This window comes from Sturnus vulgaris, chromosome 5 (genome assembly GCF_052056855.1).
Source record: "Sturnus vulgaris isolate bStuVul1 chromosome 5, bStuVul1.hap1, whole genome shotgun sequence".
NCBI classification, from domain to species: domain Eukaryota; kingdom Metazoa; phylum Chordata; class Aves; order Passeriformes; family Sturnidae; genus Sturnus; species Sturnus vulgaris.
The window spans coordinates 30,889,732-30,906,075 of record NC_142247.1 but is presented as its reverse complement, the minus strand read 5'-3'; the positions used below and the strand labels follow the sequence as shown (position 1 = coordinate 30,906,075).

At 51.5% G+C, this 16,344-nt stretch overlaps 1 protein-coding gene across 2 annotated transcripts; it reads right to left on the bottom strand.

Annotated features, from left to right (window-relative positions):
• Positions 1-216: 216 nt before the first annotated feature.
• On the bottom strand, positions 217-9,077 carry C1QTNF6 (C1q and TNF related 6). 2 transcript variants are annotated; one of them, XM_014885253.2, is made up of 3 exons: positions 8,938-9,077; positions 4,835-5,060; positions 217-3,234 (listed from the first exon to the last, which is right to left on the bottom strand). In XM_014885253.2, exons 2-3 carry the CDS (start codon positions 5,052-5,054, stop codon positions 2,687-2,689), a joined length of 768 nt encoding a protein of 255 aa, XP_014740739.2. In that variant the 5' UTR covers positions 5,055-5,060; positions 8,938-9,077; the 3' UTR covers positions 217-2,686. The 2 variants fall into 2 exon arrangements, with proteins under 2 accessions (XP_014740739.2, XP_088021468.1); XM_088165342.1 differs by lacking the exon at positions 8,938-9,077 and adding an exon at positions 5,205-5,820.
• Positions 9,078-16,344: the final 7,267 nt, after the last annotated feature.

Sequence of the window (16,344 nt, the reverse complement as noted above, 5' to 3'; positions counted from 1 at the left end):
AATTAGAAGTGTTCAAGCAGTAAATATTTTAAGGTAACAGTTCTTTGCAAAGGAAACAGACACAAGATTGCGAAGGATTACCCAGGAAAATTTCAGAGCTGAGTTAGACTTTGTACCTGTCAATTTCAGGTCAGTGTCTTTTCCATCACATCATTCAGCAATAACCAGAGCTAAAAGAAATGGGTTGGGAGAGAAAAACAGATTTAAGTGCAAAACAACCAAGGGAAAAAGTTTAATACCACTGAAAAAATATATATATACAAAAGTTCTTGGAGTTTGTTTGGTTTTGTTACATAGAGCACCATTAATTCCAGAGTACATCACAACTCAGCCTACTACACTTTCCAGAAAGCACCCAATACTCCTGAAATCTGATTTAGCACCAAGGGAATGCCATCTTGTTTAGCACCAGAAGCCTGTTAAACACACCCTTTGGTCCCCCTGCCCTCCTCTCTCATGTGCATCAGGCACCCTCTGGCTGCTCACGGGTGGCACAGGAGACCTGTCACCAGCATTCAATCACCAAATAGAAAAGGAGAAAGAAGGAAGCTTGTTTATGGAAATATGCAGCGTTAGAGAGGCTTGCTTCTCTTCAGGGAGGCATGGGGCACTACACACTGTAAATAGACTATATCTGGGTTTGCAGCCTGTTGAGGAAGAGAGAAAGGGTTTCAGTCCTGAGCATTACCTCCAGCTTTCTGCTTCCTCTGCTATCTGAAGTCCTGTCTCTGAGCAATTCCACACACTTGACCTGCTAAGGGAGAGGAAGAAACCCACAGTCTCCTTTAGTTTCCATGATCCCTTCATCACGTTTCCCTGTGAAAAATTCAGCCTTACCTTAGTGAAACTTTTCTTTTTTATACCCATTGCCTCATTGACAGTGGTGGGGAGGATCCAGAGCAAAGTTCCTGAAACTCACTACAGTCTGTACAGCTTCCTCAGAAAAGCACGGAGTAAGTAAACAGGATAAGAGAGAAAATTCCCTGCAATCTTTTCAAGGTCAGTTTTAATACTTAGCCTTGGTCCCTGTTCCTTTGCCATCCTGGGCTGCGTGTACCAGACTTAATCTTGTATAATGACACACGTTTCTTCTGGGAGAGCCCTGGTAGTCCCAGGTGCTATAGGCAGAGACTGTGGCTCATCATGAGACAGCAGAACCCAGATAAGTCTGAAGATTTCATGATTAGTGATGAGCAGAGGAGAAATACCTGCGTTTCTCCTGCTTGTCCTGCCCTGAGACTCAAAAAAGAGACATGCCTTGGCACTGCTGTTTATGGGAGCATTGCAACATGTGGAAGTAGGTTTCCTAAAGTGCTGAGCCAGCCTCACCTGCTCCCCCCAAGACTGCAGCATCCCCTCCAGAGGAATACAAGTGGGAGTAGTGTAAGACTAATATAAATAGTACTAGAAAACCCTACCACTGGCATTGCTTTCTCACTGCGACATCTCCAACCTGACAAAAAGAGCAAGGGTTTGTTTTAGCCACGTGCTTTTCTCAGTTACTCTGATGAGATTGCCAGAAAAGGGCATGGAGCATATGGCAGGGAAGCTTTTAACCCTTGGGCAAGGTGCTGTAGCCTCACCTCTATCTCTGTACCATGACAGAGGCAAAGAAGTGGCAGCCTGTCCAGGTTTGGAATTGATTGAACCGCGATTGCCTCTACAGCCTTGAGCTCAGGCCCTGAAGCAGTAGTCCTTCAATACCAGTGTGGGAGAACCACCTTTAGGAGGACAATGAAATGGCACCTCTGCCAAAGGAGAGTGGATTCAGGTTCACTCTCTGGACTAGCTTCCCATAGCTGATGAGCCAAGACTGAGTAGCACCCCAGGGGAGGTGTGGGAGAGGGGTTTTCAAGGTTTTCTCTCTTTCTCTTGTTCTGTACTGATGATCCCTAGTGGGAACAGAATGGTTGCCTCTACTGAATCATGAGCAGATGCCCATGAAGGGTCTGGCCAGGTGTCTGACCCTTCGTCTCTTTGGAGAGCTAGAGCTGGCACAGAGAAGGCAATCCCATCAGGTCTAGGTTTGACAGCCAGTCTGGACTCTGTGACACAGAAAGGTGTCTGTGAAAAGCCAGTTTAGAAGGCCAACAGTTTCCTTTTTGGAAAGACAATATCCTCTCTCAGCTCCTACATCTTCCCTGTGCTACAGGAGACCATCAGACCCCAGCCCACTCTCCAGACTACACACATAAAAGGTGACATTAAGAGGTTGTTTCAGGCTGCAAAACTGGCATGTCTAGTTGGGATGGAGAGGAGCCAGGATATACCTCAGCAGTGGGAACTTTCTAGCCCTTTCCACAGGAGTCCTTTGTGTATGAAGCCCCAAAGAGGGACACAGGCCCAGGAGCAGCTTTCTTCTTGCTCTAGAACCCTAAATGCCAGAGGCAGCTCTCTGGCAGATTGAGAAGAAGCCAATAACCTAAGCTGGGGCTATGAGGTGAGGGGCAAGAGGTGGTAGTGCCGTGATGTAAAGTGGACTGATACAGGTCTGGCTACAAGAGAGCGTGAGGTGGGAGCCAGTGTGGCAGTTTCACACTCAGTGCCTGAGATTTGACAGGCCCATTTCCAAGTGATTTGCAGTGGTTACGGGCAGTAAAGAAAGAGAGAGAGAAAGAAAGAGAGAGAGAATGAGAGAGAGGAAAAAGGAAAAGGCCTAAGAGGCCCCAAGGAAGAGGAGAGGCAGTTATTCAATGCTGGGCTTGACCAAGTACCCACTGAAGGTGATGTACACATCAACATCATCACTGTAAATGGCATTCTCCCGCTCCCGCTTGTAGAGCCTCACCCAGATCTCATCATTTTCCTGGAGCTCCAGCATGAGGCTCTGGCTCTGCATGATGCTGCGGTCACTGGGCTGGGCATACAGGATCACTGCCTCTTCTTCATTGTGCATGATGTGCATGTAGGTCTCCTTGAAGTTCCAGGTGTGGACATTGAGGCTGAAATAGTAAAGTCCACCCACTGAGCAGTAGAACTTGCCATTGAACATGTCGAAGTGGCTGTAGAGGTTGACAAAGACGGTGTCAAAGATCAAGACCTGGAAGCCCTCGCTGCTGTGCAGCGCTTTCTTGCGACCAACCGAGAAGGCAGCGTACTGATGCTTGCAGGGGTCTCCTGCTGTGCCCATCTGTCCTTTACTGCCTTTCTGGCCCTGGGCACCCCGCTCGCCTCGTGGTCCCTCTTTGCCCCATTTCCCTGGCATCCCAGGCTCTCCCCGGTCTCCTTTCTCTCCTGCAGGAGGAAGCAGAGAACACAACTCCTGTGTGATACCAGAAGATGTGGAAGTGATGGTGAGAAAGCCTAATGAGGAGGCAGAGGATTGCACAAGAATGAGGCAATTCCAGGAGAAGGAACATTTTTGAGGGTCACAATACCACTGCTCTTCATGGGAAAGGAGCTAGCAGAGCTCTGGGAGTGACTGGAATCTCTTCCCCAACGAATCCTCTGCTCACCAAATGATATGGCCCTGCTGGAGGCACCAAGGACCTCTCCCTAGGAGACGTCAGCCTCAGAGGGAGCCCAGCAGTCCAAAGTACTGCTGGGGCTCTTGACTTCTTCTTCCTCCCCCACACTCCTCTACCTCCAGCACAGCCTTGCCCTCCCACACCCCTCTCCTATGACCCAATTATCCACACAGGATGCACACTGGTCTCGCCGTAGGCTGGAGAAGGGGAAGAACTGCTAACACCTGTGGGGGAATATGATTAGGGAAGGACAAAAGGGTGGGTCAGAGGGAAAAGATCCAAGCTGGACTGGGCAGATGGAGAACTGCAACTTAGAGGGATGGTACTTTCACAATACTGGCACGCTTTGAGCATCTTGTATAATTAATACTGCAGTTCTAACCAGGGGTGTGTGCACTGCCCATCACCCACTTGGGCAGGCATCAATACAGAGAAAGACCAGCACTAGAATGTACTTTGTGCATACAGAGAAGAAATGGGACTCAGAGCAGCCTCCAGCACTAAGTGACAGCATTCAAAATCTCTATCTTGCTCTTTTCCTCCTCTGCATCCCCTGCATGATATTGAAGGCCCCTCCATGATACCCCACTCCAGTCTAGGCCTCTATCTGCCCTTCTGAGCTTTGATGGATTGCAGCTAATTCCAGGCAGGGCAGGGAAAGGAGAGCATCTGCCTAGTTAACCCAGACAAACCACAGAGCAACAAGAAGTGTGTGGCAGCATCCAGCTGGAAACAGGCTTTTGCCCACAGCAAAGGCTAAAAGGGGAGTCCTGAAGGGAGGAGCTGATCTAAAATAGAGAATTCTTTCCCGTTAACCAAGCCAGCCACTGCAGAGTGGAATGAGCTGGAGATCACTGCCAGTTTAACCTGGAGGTGCTTGAAAATAACTGCTGCTTCCCTTTGCCCTCCTCCCACTCCCAAATGCACATGACCCATAGAGCTGGAGAAAGTTTCCCCACAACCTCCCTGAGTGCCAATGCCCTCCAAACAAGCTTATTTTGCAGTTGATAAGGAGGACTCTGTAAGTCTGAGAGAAGGAATGTGTCCTCCCAGCTTGGCAAGAGGCTGTCAGTGCTACTCCCGTGTTAGCAAGAAGGAAGGATTAGTAGCAGGCAGCATCCTGAGAGACAGAGATCACAGCAGAGATACACACTGACTTCCATCCCCCCCAGCCACTCCTCATCACAGCACAAAACACCTAAACCCCAGGCACAGTGTGTGGTGTGATAAGTGTGTGGTCATTTATCTTCCAGGATGGCTCCTGGTAGTCTGTTAGAACAACCTGCATGCCAGCAATCCAGCTGCCACCTCCACTGCAATGCCATCAGTCCCTGAGCCAGCCTTGGCATGCCGGGGCAAAGACTTACCCTTCAGAATGGTGATGTTGATATAGGGACGGACCTCTGGCACTGGGTAGGGAAAGTGGCGGTGGCTGGGAGGGACTGTGGAAGAGTCCAGTGAGTCACAGCAGCGCTTGCAAGCACCAGGGCCTGGATCTGTGAGGTTGGGTTCATCAGTGGGTGCCCCAAATCCAATAAGAGGGAGAAAAAGGAAGATCAGAGATGTGCGCAGGTAGGTTATGTCCATGGTGACCTGGGAAGATACGAGGCAGTGCCAAGAGTGAGGAATAATAAGGGGAAGGACATAAGGAATGGAACAGAGATCATGATAAAACGTCTTTCTGTGGCTAGAGCCAGGGCTGGGATGAAATGGCATTGTCCTGTGGAGGGAGCTTACATGCTTGTTCAAGGCTGCAATCTGAGCAGGAACCGCATGGCCCAAGTGGATGTCCCACGCCCTTCTGCATGGACCAGTGGAGACCCAGTGCTGACTCTGGGAGAAAGTTTGATGCTGATTAGGCAAACCATTAAAGCCACTAGAATATTCAGTCCCCAGACTGGGATAGAGGAAGGAGACAAATAATAGAATTGTTAAGATTGAAAAGACCTCTAGGGTCATTAAGTCCAACCTCAAGAGTTCTTTAGCAAAAGCATGCTCTTGTAGACTGCTCAATCTGTGGGAAGCACTGTAAAAAAATTCTCCAGCCCTCCTATCACTGCATATCAACTCTTTATAGGAATCTAACCCCAAAATCCCCAGACGGCACATGGCCCACATCTCTTGGCAGAAATGCCTCTTCTCGTGTGGGCTGGGAACTTAACTTCAGCCCCCTCCTTTCCCCCACCGAATCCCACCGTCCCGGCGGCTCGGTCCCCTCCCACCCATGCCCAGTGGGCTCCCAGGCAAACCCCAGCGCCTTCCCAAGGGGACGGCCGGCTCCCCAGCACAGCCTTCGGGCAGACCAGGGAGAGGGGAGCTGCTTCGCTGCCGAGGGTGATGGACGTGAAGCTCTGCAGCTTGCAGAGAAGTATGCTTACGAAAGACAGACACGCCAAGCAGCTGAGGAAGCCTCTCGGCAGCCTGTGCCCCCCATCCTGCTGCCCGCCCCCGGCACGCCGCAGCTGCTCACCCCGGGGGCCGCAGGCTCCCCTCTTCGCTTCCCAGCCCCTGCTCGCCGGCTCCCCTCTGCCTGCAGGGCAGGCCCCCGGGCCCATGGCTTTAAGGAGACCGGCTCTTGGCACAGGCGCTGCTCAGCGTTGGCTGGGTGCACAAGCGAGGCTTGGACCGGCTCCCTCCCCTCTCTTCTCCCTCCCTCCCTCCCTGGCTTTGGGTGCTCTCCATCCTAAACCGGCTTGGGTTTCAGTGTCTTTTTAACTCTTTCCTGGGAAGTGCCTTTTCCTTGTACGTGTTGTTGGTTTGGTTTTATTTTCTGCCTTTTCATTTCCATCCAGCAAAAAATGCAGGCAGCACAGACTGTGCCTTGTGCAAAGGGTAGACAGCAGCAGGGCAGTGTCCCAGCCTTGGCATCTCAGGATGGACAAGGTAAGGTGCATTGGTGCCAGAGACAGGCTTTCCTTCAGGCAGGATGCTTCAGGATTCTGCCCTCGGTCCTTTGCGCTAGTCCCTTGTCCCATCCATTAGTCCTTCACTTGGCCACGCTGTCTCCCCAGCTGTGCCTGACCCACTCATAGTCCCCAAACTTCATCTTTCATTCTCTCCTGCATTGTTTTTTCTGCACGTCACTGTGGCCTCTTGCCCCAGGCATGATATTTCTACCAGGAGCAGCTGCCAACTGGGAGAGGCATCAATGTTTTTCCCTCTCTGGTCATCCCCTCTGCCTGGGCAGAGCCCCAAGCCTTGTGCTCCAGCACGTGTCATCCCCTGGTCATATCCCCTGTTTAGGTCCCAGGCCGAGCTTTTTGGATGGGAGGGATGTGCCTGATCTGAAGCAGGGCCTGGCTGCTGGGAGTTGCCTGCCAGCAAAACTAGGGATCTGGAAACAACCCCTGGCTGTGACCATTGTCCCCAGCTTGGCGCCAAGCAGACGAGCTTGTGCCTTCGGGCTAAGCACAATGTGGCTGCACCAGAAGGTCGGAATGAAGGGCATTTTGGAGGGGAGAGGAATGCAGGGTAGGAGAGACAGGAGATTTTTCTCACACTGTGAAGTCGGTTGGGAAGAGGATTAGAAGATTCCATCCTGCATCAAAACTGACCTGGGTATTTATACCCCGGGCATATGTGGGGGGGAAGGGAGGGTGTGCACATACAGACCTTTGGGAGGCAGGAGGAAGGATGGACAATATCTCTGTTCTGCAGGGGTCAGAAATGCCAAGTCAGCACTGTGCCTCTTGCAGTTTCCAAGAGGAGCTGCAGAAGGCTCCAAGGTTTCTGAGGGGAATAGGGTTTTGAGCGTGTCTACGTGTGCTGAGACTTTTTTCCCCTGTTTCCCTTCTCCCATTTGTTTGGTTTAGGAATGGGAGGCCCCGCTTCCCAGAGAGTGGCTGGCGTTTGGCAGGACCCCAGAACCACTGGAGAAGCAAGCGGAAAACTCTGGGAAAATATGTACTGTGAGCTGGGGGGGAAGGGAGGAATGGGGGCTGGGAGGCCTGGAGATATTCTCAGGCTGCCTGTCAGCCTGGAGCTCAATGAACATGGAGTGCACATGCCTTCCAGCTGGGGCAGGAAGAGGACAGAGAAATTCACTGCTCAGAGCATGAGCTCCTCACCAGGCTCCAGCACTGACCTGCAACGAAATCCACTGCAAGTTGCCCACATTTGCTCATGCCTCAATTTCCCCTTTTGGGAAATGAGAGGGGGAAAGGGTCAGGGCAATACTTCTTTCTGATGGAGCCTAACTAGTTGACAGAAGAGGAGTTTTGTAATCAGTTGTGTTGTCCACTCCTGGCTGCTGCTGGTGGGAATTTTGGCAGCTGACAGCACTATTAAAGGCAAGTAAGTTTTCTGGAGTGCATGAAAACTTAGAGACTGATACTGAAGACAAAGTTCCTCTCTGTCCCAAAAAAGCTTCTGCCAGTGCCTCTCTCAGGTTTTCATGCCTGGCTTATTTCCAAACATGACATTACCCACTTTTGCAGTTCTTGGCCTTATGCCTGGCTTCTTCCACCTTTCCAAGGGAAAGAGGTAGCAGGGAGGCCATTGTCCTCATTTCCGTCCCACATTTCCATCTGCACTCCTTGAGTTGCTCACACCAAGCAGATGTTCTTCATGGGGAACCTCATCAGCTGAGGCTTTGCCCGCGTCTCATCTGACTGTAAGAACAGCTCACGGTGGGGAGCGAGCAGGACTTTGTATTTAATGTCTCATCTGGGCTGAATAGGGACCTGCCAGGAGCCAGCAAATAAATGCTCTGGTGGCATTGTCCAGCTGGGCAGAAGTTAATGCCAGCAAAGACACTTTTGCTAGGGTAATATTGCCCTGCTCCCTGAAGGGAACAATGTGTACCAGCAATATTTTGCCAGGGCAGCCACATTTGCAGGAGACTTTGAGAATTCTATCCAGTAAACCTGTGCCAGCCATGCTTGAAAGTGCAGTCCAAGCCAGAGGGCACCTTGTGTGCACAACAATCTTCACTCTACCTCATCACACACTTTGCCTTGGAGGCAGCCCAGGGAAGTACTGTCCAGATTTTACTGCAACGATCCCTGCTCAAAAGCAGCTGTTTCCCACTCCTCCATTTCCTCCCTTTTCCTGTACCCACCACAACACTGGCAAAGTAGGAGGACAAAGACTGTCTCTACCTAACAGGATGGAGTGGCTGCATCCATCCTATTACACCTCTCTACCACAGATCTGGAGAAGGAAATTGATATTTTCTCTCCTCTCTAGCCCCTGTGTACAGCTCAGGTCCCCTGTAGCACATGTGGATCATCTGCCCTGTTGCACATCCACACACACATCCACACACAAACACTCGCCCTGCACAGCTCCTCCCTCACCAAGCCTCCAGAGCGAAGGTATCATTTGCACCAAGAGGCAGAGCCTCTTCTCTTCCCCTTCCTGACTGCTCCTCCACCACCACAGCTGCCTTTCCTTCCCCGTGCTCCCCACTCCTCTGCCCCTAATCTTCAAGAGCACCATAAGCCGGGAGGGGAAGCGGAGCACCTCTTACCTCCGCTCCCCTCGGCAGGGGTCCGGCGCGGAGTTATCGCTATCCTGTATCCTCAGCTGCTCCTGGTTAGCAGCGCGGGAGGGAGGGAGGGAGGCAGGCAGGGCCGGCGGGGCCCAGCTGACTCCAGCCAGATGCTCGCCAAGTGCTCTTATGTAATTACTGTCTTTTCCATCCTGCCTCCAAGGCCTTTGTGAGTGCCTCCCCTCCTGCTCTGGCCCGTGTCAGGCTTGGCTCTCCCTCCCTCTCTCTCTTCTTCCCTCCCTTCCTCCCTCCCTTCTTCCACCCACCCTGCACAGCATCACAATTTGCTCAGCTCAACAGCTGATTCCTTCTGGAAGCAAAGTTCAGGCTTTTGGCTACTGCTGTTACTACCCTTGGAGAGAAAGCTCACATGTGTTTGAAGAGCTGGGGCGGGATGATGCACTGCTCTGCACTTGCCTCCTCTCTGTCACAGCCTGACCGCTCCTGGGTACCTTTGCCTTGCCCTTCCATAGTGCTTAAAAATGGGGAGGGGTACACCTGAGACATGGAAGGGTGGCAATGTGGTTTTTGCTTCAGCAGTTTGTGGTGCCCTCAGGTTATCCTGTAACAGCAGCTGTCACTCTGCTGTACCAGGATTGCTGATCACCTCTGGCCAGGCAGCAGAAAAGGCTAGAAAGAATAGATGACCTTTAAAGGTCCCTTCAAACCCAAACTATTCTGTGATTCTACGATTAGATGAGTCTTTTCCAGTCTGTGGTCTCCACGTCTGTGCACAGGGCTTGTGCAACAGCCAGCTCTTGTTACTCAAGAGCACCAGCATGGTACAAAAGTTAGAATACTTTCTGCGTCTCTAAGGATGGGCAGACCTATCAGATGTCAGTTGCATGGCCTCATTTCTCTTTAGACTTCTACTCATGTGTGGCCTGGACCAAGCAGAAATCAGAACTGACACGTTCCCTGGCTTTATGCAGGCTGCTGTTGAGTTTGAAGGCACTTCTGCCAGCAGGGATTTCTGCTGTGTGCTGCTTGGCGGCCTGGCCTGTCTCACACAGAGATCAAGGCCTGGCAAAGACTCTGCTTTTTTTCTTTCTTTTTTTTTTTTTTTTTTTTTCTGTGCATTGCTGAAATGCCACGTGGCTGAGGAGCAGCTGGAAGATCCGTTCACCTGCACTCAGTGCTTGAGCAAAGCTGTTGCTAGACCTGGCAGTCTCCAATACTGAGCATGAAAGTGTGAGCTTGTCTCCTGCTTCCCAGTGCCCCCACAGCCAGTCCTTGTGTGGCACAGCTGAGCAGGGAGGGTATCAGACACTGGCTCACAAGCTGTATCAGTTGGAGATGCCTCACAGCATCACCTAGGCTGCCCCTCTCTCCAGCTTTTCCAACTTAAGCGTCCCATCTCTTACCCTTGCCTTGTGACTCTGCCTGTAAGACCAAGGAACTGTGCTAGTATACACCCCAAGCTCTGGCATATGACTACAAGGACTATCCCTACTGCAATCAGAAAGAGTTTGCTGCCTTGTGAACATCTAGATCCAGCAGCTTGGCTGGGTGGAAGATAGTCTGTTTGAACCAGTTCTTAAAAATAACCTTCAGGCAAGTCTGCTGCCTTCTGCTTCTCAGTATTGGTATGCACCTGAAGGCCCCTTCCTCCCATCCACTCCTGTGTAGACCCAGAAAATTTTACTCCTTTGCCATCTTATCCAACGCACACGCCTAGACCTGCCCGTATCACTTATCAACAGTAGATCGCTACTCAGGGCTTATCAGCTCTCACAAGGAGTGCTGAGAAAAGTGCCACAGTGGTTTGGGTGAGAAAACTTTCTTCAGAGATACCCATGAGCTTTTTCACCAAAGAAACAAAAACTTTGTGAAGGGAGGATGGGGTGGTGGGGCATGGGTGGACAGGTGGATGGGCAAGGAAGCTGATGTTTAGGAGATCACTAACTCTTGGATCCGTGAGGTGTGCTTTCCACTAAGAGAACCAGACTGACGTGACAGAATTATAGAATCACAGGGTGGTTTGGATTGGAAAGGACCTTCAAGATCATGTAATTCCAAGCCCCCTGCCATGGGCAGGAACATGTTCCAGTAGGTCAGGTTGCTCAAAGCCTGCCAGGGATGGGGCAGCCACAGCGTCTTTGGACAACCTGTGCCAGTGCCTCACCACTTTCACAGTGAACAATTTCTTCCTAATAAGTAATCTAACCCTGACCTCCTTCATTTTAAAGCCATTCCCCCTTGTCCTATCACTACATGCCCTTGTGGAAAGTCCCTCTCCAGCTTTCCTGTAGTCTCCTGGAAGGGACTATAATGTCTCCATGGAACCTTCTCTTCTCCAGGCTAACAACCCCAATTCTCTCAGCTTGTCTTCATAGGACAGATGCTCCAGCCCTCTGGTTATATTCATCAGTATCATCTTGGACCTGCTCCAACAGGTCCATGTCCTTTATATATTGGAGGTCCCAGACCTGGATGCAGCACTCCAGATGGAGTCTCACTTAGAGAGGAGTAGAGGAGCAGGATCACCTCCTTCGACCTGCTGGCCACGTTTCTTTTGAAGCAGCCCAGGACACAACTGTCCCTCTGTGCTGCGAGCGCGCACCTCTCATGCCTGCACGGGTCCCTCTGGATGTCTGACACGCGGGGGGTTGGCATGGAGGGGCTCCACTGCCGCTTGGCAGCGCAGTCCCAACCCCAGTGGGAAGGGCAGGAACCCGGGCGCGTTCCCCGGCTGGCCGCGGTGCCGCACCTGCTGGCCGGCGCCCGATCCCCCTCTGCAGGACGCGCTGCGCAGCGCCCGCATTCCCCGCGTCCCCTGCATTCCCCGCATCTCCTGCATCCCCCGCGTCCCCCGCATCCCCCGTGTCCCCCGCATCCCCCGTGTCCCCCGCATCCAACGTGTCCCCTGCATCCACCGTGTCCCCCGCATCCCCCGTGTCCCCTGCATCACTCGAGTCCTCCGCATCCCCCGCGCCGCTCGGCGCCACCCCCGCCCTGCCCCTCCCGCCCCGCTGCGTGTCCCCTGGAGGTGTCCCGCGTGCCCGGAGCAAGGCAGGACCGGGATGGGCTCTCAGGTCCCTTCCTCCCGCAGCTCCGCAGCCGCTCCGGCTCCCGAGCACCGCGGGGAGCCGCGGCGGGGCACTGCCCGCCCAGGCACAGTTCGCCAGCCAAGGCATCCCTATTGCCGTGCCCCGCGGCCCTGTTTGGCGTGTAGAGAGGGCTGCTGTGCTGCAGCCCAGGCACGTGTCCTTGCCCGGCTGCATTGACGCACTGGGTATGCGCGTGTGTCTGTTTGTGCATGACGCGCTGAGTGTGAGATCTGCGTGAGCCGGCTGCGTGGTGTGTGGCGTTTGCACAGTTTATGCTTGGGAAGGCAAAGAACAGCAATTTTTCATAAGCAAATATTTGCATATTTTCCACTCGTTCGAGCAGATAAAGCATTTCAATTCTCTGTCGGATCCTCAGGAGAGCCAGGAGCATCTTCTTTTTATAGGTGTTTCCCTTTTTTGTATTCCCCTGCCTCTTTTCTCTAGAGGCTACTCCATTACAACAATGCTTCCTGCCCCCTCCACACACCACCTTGTTCCACAGCCCTTTAAAACAGCAGAAAGCAGCACATGGCTTGGACAGTTTTGCTGTTGCCTGATCTGAGCTGCTGTGTTTCCCTGCTGATGACAAATACAGCAGCTCCCTAACAACAGCTTCAAATGACATTATGTGTGGGCTGTATTGGTAACAACCTGGAAACACAGCCTGTGTCCTCCACTCTGGAGCCCCTCTGCTATCACCATTCACCACCCTTCCAGTTTTCCTCCTGAAGATCCACTGCAGAGCAGAAAGGTCACACCGAGTGGGTCCACAGCTGCCCCGGACCATCGTTGTGTGGTTGGGTTTGGTGGGTACGGGTGTGTTTGTATGGAGGGTCCTTGGCAAGGTGCAGATGCCCTCTCCCAGCCTGACCTGTGTGCAGTTAGGTGAATGTGTCGCTTCCTTGGTCCTCATGCTTAGGCTCAGCGGTACACACAGGTCTGGATGTGTGGGCATCTGGGTGGGTGGCCCCATATGGTCTCATCACACATATAGCTGCTTGAATCTGTGCAGGGCATGAATATGTGTGTTTATGCACATCCATGCTGTTGCATGTACACACACATGCATGCAATCATGCAATAAACACTCATTTGCATGCGCAGCACATACAAATGCCGCTCTCTATCTGCTCTTGTGCGCTCCGACGTGTGCACACGAACTCTCTGACAGAATGGGTTCCCCGTCTCTCTATCACCCCATCTGTAATCACAGATTGTTTGCTGGGAAGAGGATTGCACAATGCTGCTGAAATCATTGCAGCCCTTTCTAGTCTTGCAGCTCTGATCACTACGTGACAAGAATGAAACCTTTTGTGCAGCACAGGGCTTGATGGAGCCCTTATCTCTGTGTCTCTGCACACAGAATAGAAAAACTCTTTTCCGTACCTGACTGGAGCAAATCCCCCCTGAATAGACCCAGACTTTCATTTAACCACTGCACATTGTGCCCATGGCCTCTGGGTTGCCCCAGAGTTAACCACAGAATTGTTAAGGAGAGGGAGAGGGATCACAAGGGCAGTCAGCTTAATGCCATTACCACAGAAAACTCTGGGGATTCACCAACAGGGAGACAGTGCTGAGAAAAGAGCAGAGGTCAGGAGGCAGTGACCTCCTGACCATCATTCCAAATGCCTGTTCCTACGAAAAACAGCCTTTAAATCAGTGGTGATAGTTTGAAGAATTTTGTGTAATTTGTTTTCTCCACATGAATTTGGGCAATAAATGCCTTTTCTTTCCCCTTCCCCCACTCTTATTTTCTGTTCATCTTCATTTTTTATTTTCCCAATTTGTCACTGCAAAACAGGATACCGCCTAGGGGGGTGAAGAAAACATTAGACAGAAAAATGTGATGTTTGTGTCCCTTTTCTTTTAAATCCCTGTTTAATCTAAAGATCTCCTTTTTTTTTTTTTTTTGCAGATCTCCCCGGAACACATTTTGTTTGCCCCAGCAGGATGCCCTGCAGAGCTGCCTTGGTGGGAGCTCAGATTCTGTGTGTCAAAATGATGTCTCCTTGGCACACTTGCTTGATGCTGGCATTGCAGTGCTTGGGCTCTTAAGGAATGTTGGTATTTTAAGAAGCCAACCAGTCGACAGAGTTTCTTGAATGGTGATTTGCAGCAGATGGAGCTGCAAAGGCATGTGAAATGAAGTCTCAGCTCAGTTTGGTGGTGAAGGAGACTGTCTCTGTTAAGTGTTGGCAGCTGGGGAACTCCCCCCATCTCCCCATGGCAGCTGGGCTGCCACTCTATGGATAAGAAAACCCATCCTATATGTGTCCCCCACCCACCTGACCTGCTTCTGCAAGGTCCTTGCTCACAGTCACATGCCTTCTTCAGTGCCTGGTCATCAACCACGAGCAGTGCTACCAGCTCCTCAGATAACACAATTTCTGCTCTGTCCTACTGACAGGGGAGTCCAGCACTCACCTGGCTCTGCTCTTCTCTGCAAGAGGAGCAACACAGATCAGAGTTTGAAGTGCTGTGTTGTCCATCTATCTGACCATTTGGTAGTCAGACCTGTTAATCTTTCCACCATCCAAGCCCTTCCCATCTTTTTTGCTGCCCCTTACAGAGGCAGAAGCTTGGGCAGTGCATCCTTATTCTGCCAGAATTTCTTGGTTGTGTTTCACCCAGTAGATGTTGCGGGAGCTCCCCAAGAAACTAAAACAGAGGCTTTTTTTAGTCCAACAAACTGTATCCCACGCCCATGAATAGTTTGGCTGGTTTTCTGACTGGGGCCCACAGTGTGGGAAGCTGATGCATGGATTGAAGGAGAAAAAGATGTAAAGACATAGCAGAAGATAGAAACTGGCCACCAAGCTCTTTCTTTTCCCTGTGAGCTGAGCCTGCACTCCTGGGTGTCTGGCTGCCCGTGCTCAGGTGAGTGTTGTAAAGGCAGCTGAGCAGTTCCTGTGAGGTCTGGCAGGCAGCTCAGCTCCTGAGGCTTGGCACCAGCATCCCAGGCTTAAAGAGGAAACATGAGGATGTAGGATTTCATGGGACAATCTTTGTCATGGAGGTGATGGCAGTACCAGTGGCTGAGAGCACAGCTGAATGTGTCTTGGTTGGTTGTGTCTGCAGTCCCTGCCCACCCTTCCTCTGCTCTCTAACTGGGGTCAGAGATGTCTGTTCACCTGACACCCCGTGACAGTCCTTTTCCAAAGTTGGGTGCCCCTGCACTGCAGCTCTGAGGTTTGCTATGCCTTCACATCTTCTCACATTGCCTTTGTGTAACCTTGACCCTTGCTTCCTCATAAAGTGGTACTGTTCCCACGATCCTCAGCTGCTGCAGCTTGTTCTGCTTCCCAGCCCAGGCTTTTGGCTTTTGTCCCAGCACACCCAACCCCATGCCACTCCTTCCCTTCTCTTACCTTCTCTCAAGTGACCCCTGAGATATCTTTCCATTACCTAGACAGCTTCCATAACTGACCCTCCACAAGTCACCTCCTGCAACATCTCCTGACTCCAGGGAGGCATGTGTCTTTCTGGTGGCTCCTTCCTTCCCATTTCTTAAAACTGTTGAGAAAACTGCCCAAAGGGCTGCAGTATGGGGGTCATTTCGGTGGCTGTAGCTTAGCAATAGCATTCATGCAGAAGTTAAAAGTGTGGGGACAGATATTTTAGCAGAGCTGCAGGAATGAAGCCAAAGTGGAGAGGGAGACTTTCATCCCACCCACCCTTGTACAGTGCTGCTCCTCTAGCCTGCACACTCAGATGGGCACATCCACATCTTCCCTCCAACAACCAGTGCACAGGAGCAAGCATCCAATTCCACAGCAGCATATTCGCTCTCCAGCTCTTATCCAAGCATTCACATCCTCATTTAAACATCCTGCAATTACACTCCCTCATCTGTGTTTGTGTACACTTACACACATGCATATCCCTTAGGTACCCCTGTACACATGTGCACACCCCCAGCGGATGAGCATCAGTGCCCAAGACTGGCACCAGCCCCCACCAGCCCTGACTCCTCGGTGTCCCATCCTCTTCAGCCGTCCCCATACATGTACAGTCCAGGGAACAAAGTTTTGCCTACAACTACCTTTGTGCACATGCAGACACATTATTTGTTCACCATCCTGAGCCAAATACTCTACCATTTCCCACAGGATAAACTGGTTCCTAGTATTGCCCAGAGTTTTTACAACCACAGCTCACATACACTGGAAATCCCCTGACCTCTGTCAACTTCCTGCCTCCATTCTGTACTAAGAGATGCCTTCATCTCCTGTATCAGCCAAACATAACTCCATGCAGAGACTGACTCAACTCAAAGGCATTGTGTATTCTCAGAAGAGCCAAATCTATAGCACAAATCACTCCCCTAAACACA

Coding starts and splice junctions, on each gene's coding strand:
- C1QTNF6 (XM_088165342.1), bottom strand. CDS start 5,585: ATGTGGGCCATGTGCCGTCTGGGGATTTTGGGGTTAGATTCCTATAAA. Junction 5,061..5,204: donor TTGCAGCCTTGAACAAGCAT/GTAAGCTCCCTC, acceptor GTATCTTCCCAG/GTCACCATGGACATAACCTA. Junction 3,235..4,834: donor CAACATCACCATTCTGAAGG/GTAAGTCTTTGC, acceptor TTCCTCCTGCAG/GAGAGAAAGGAGACCGGGGA.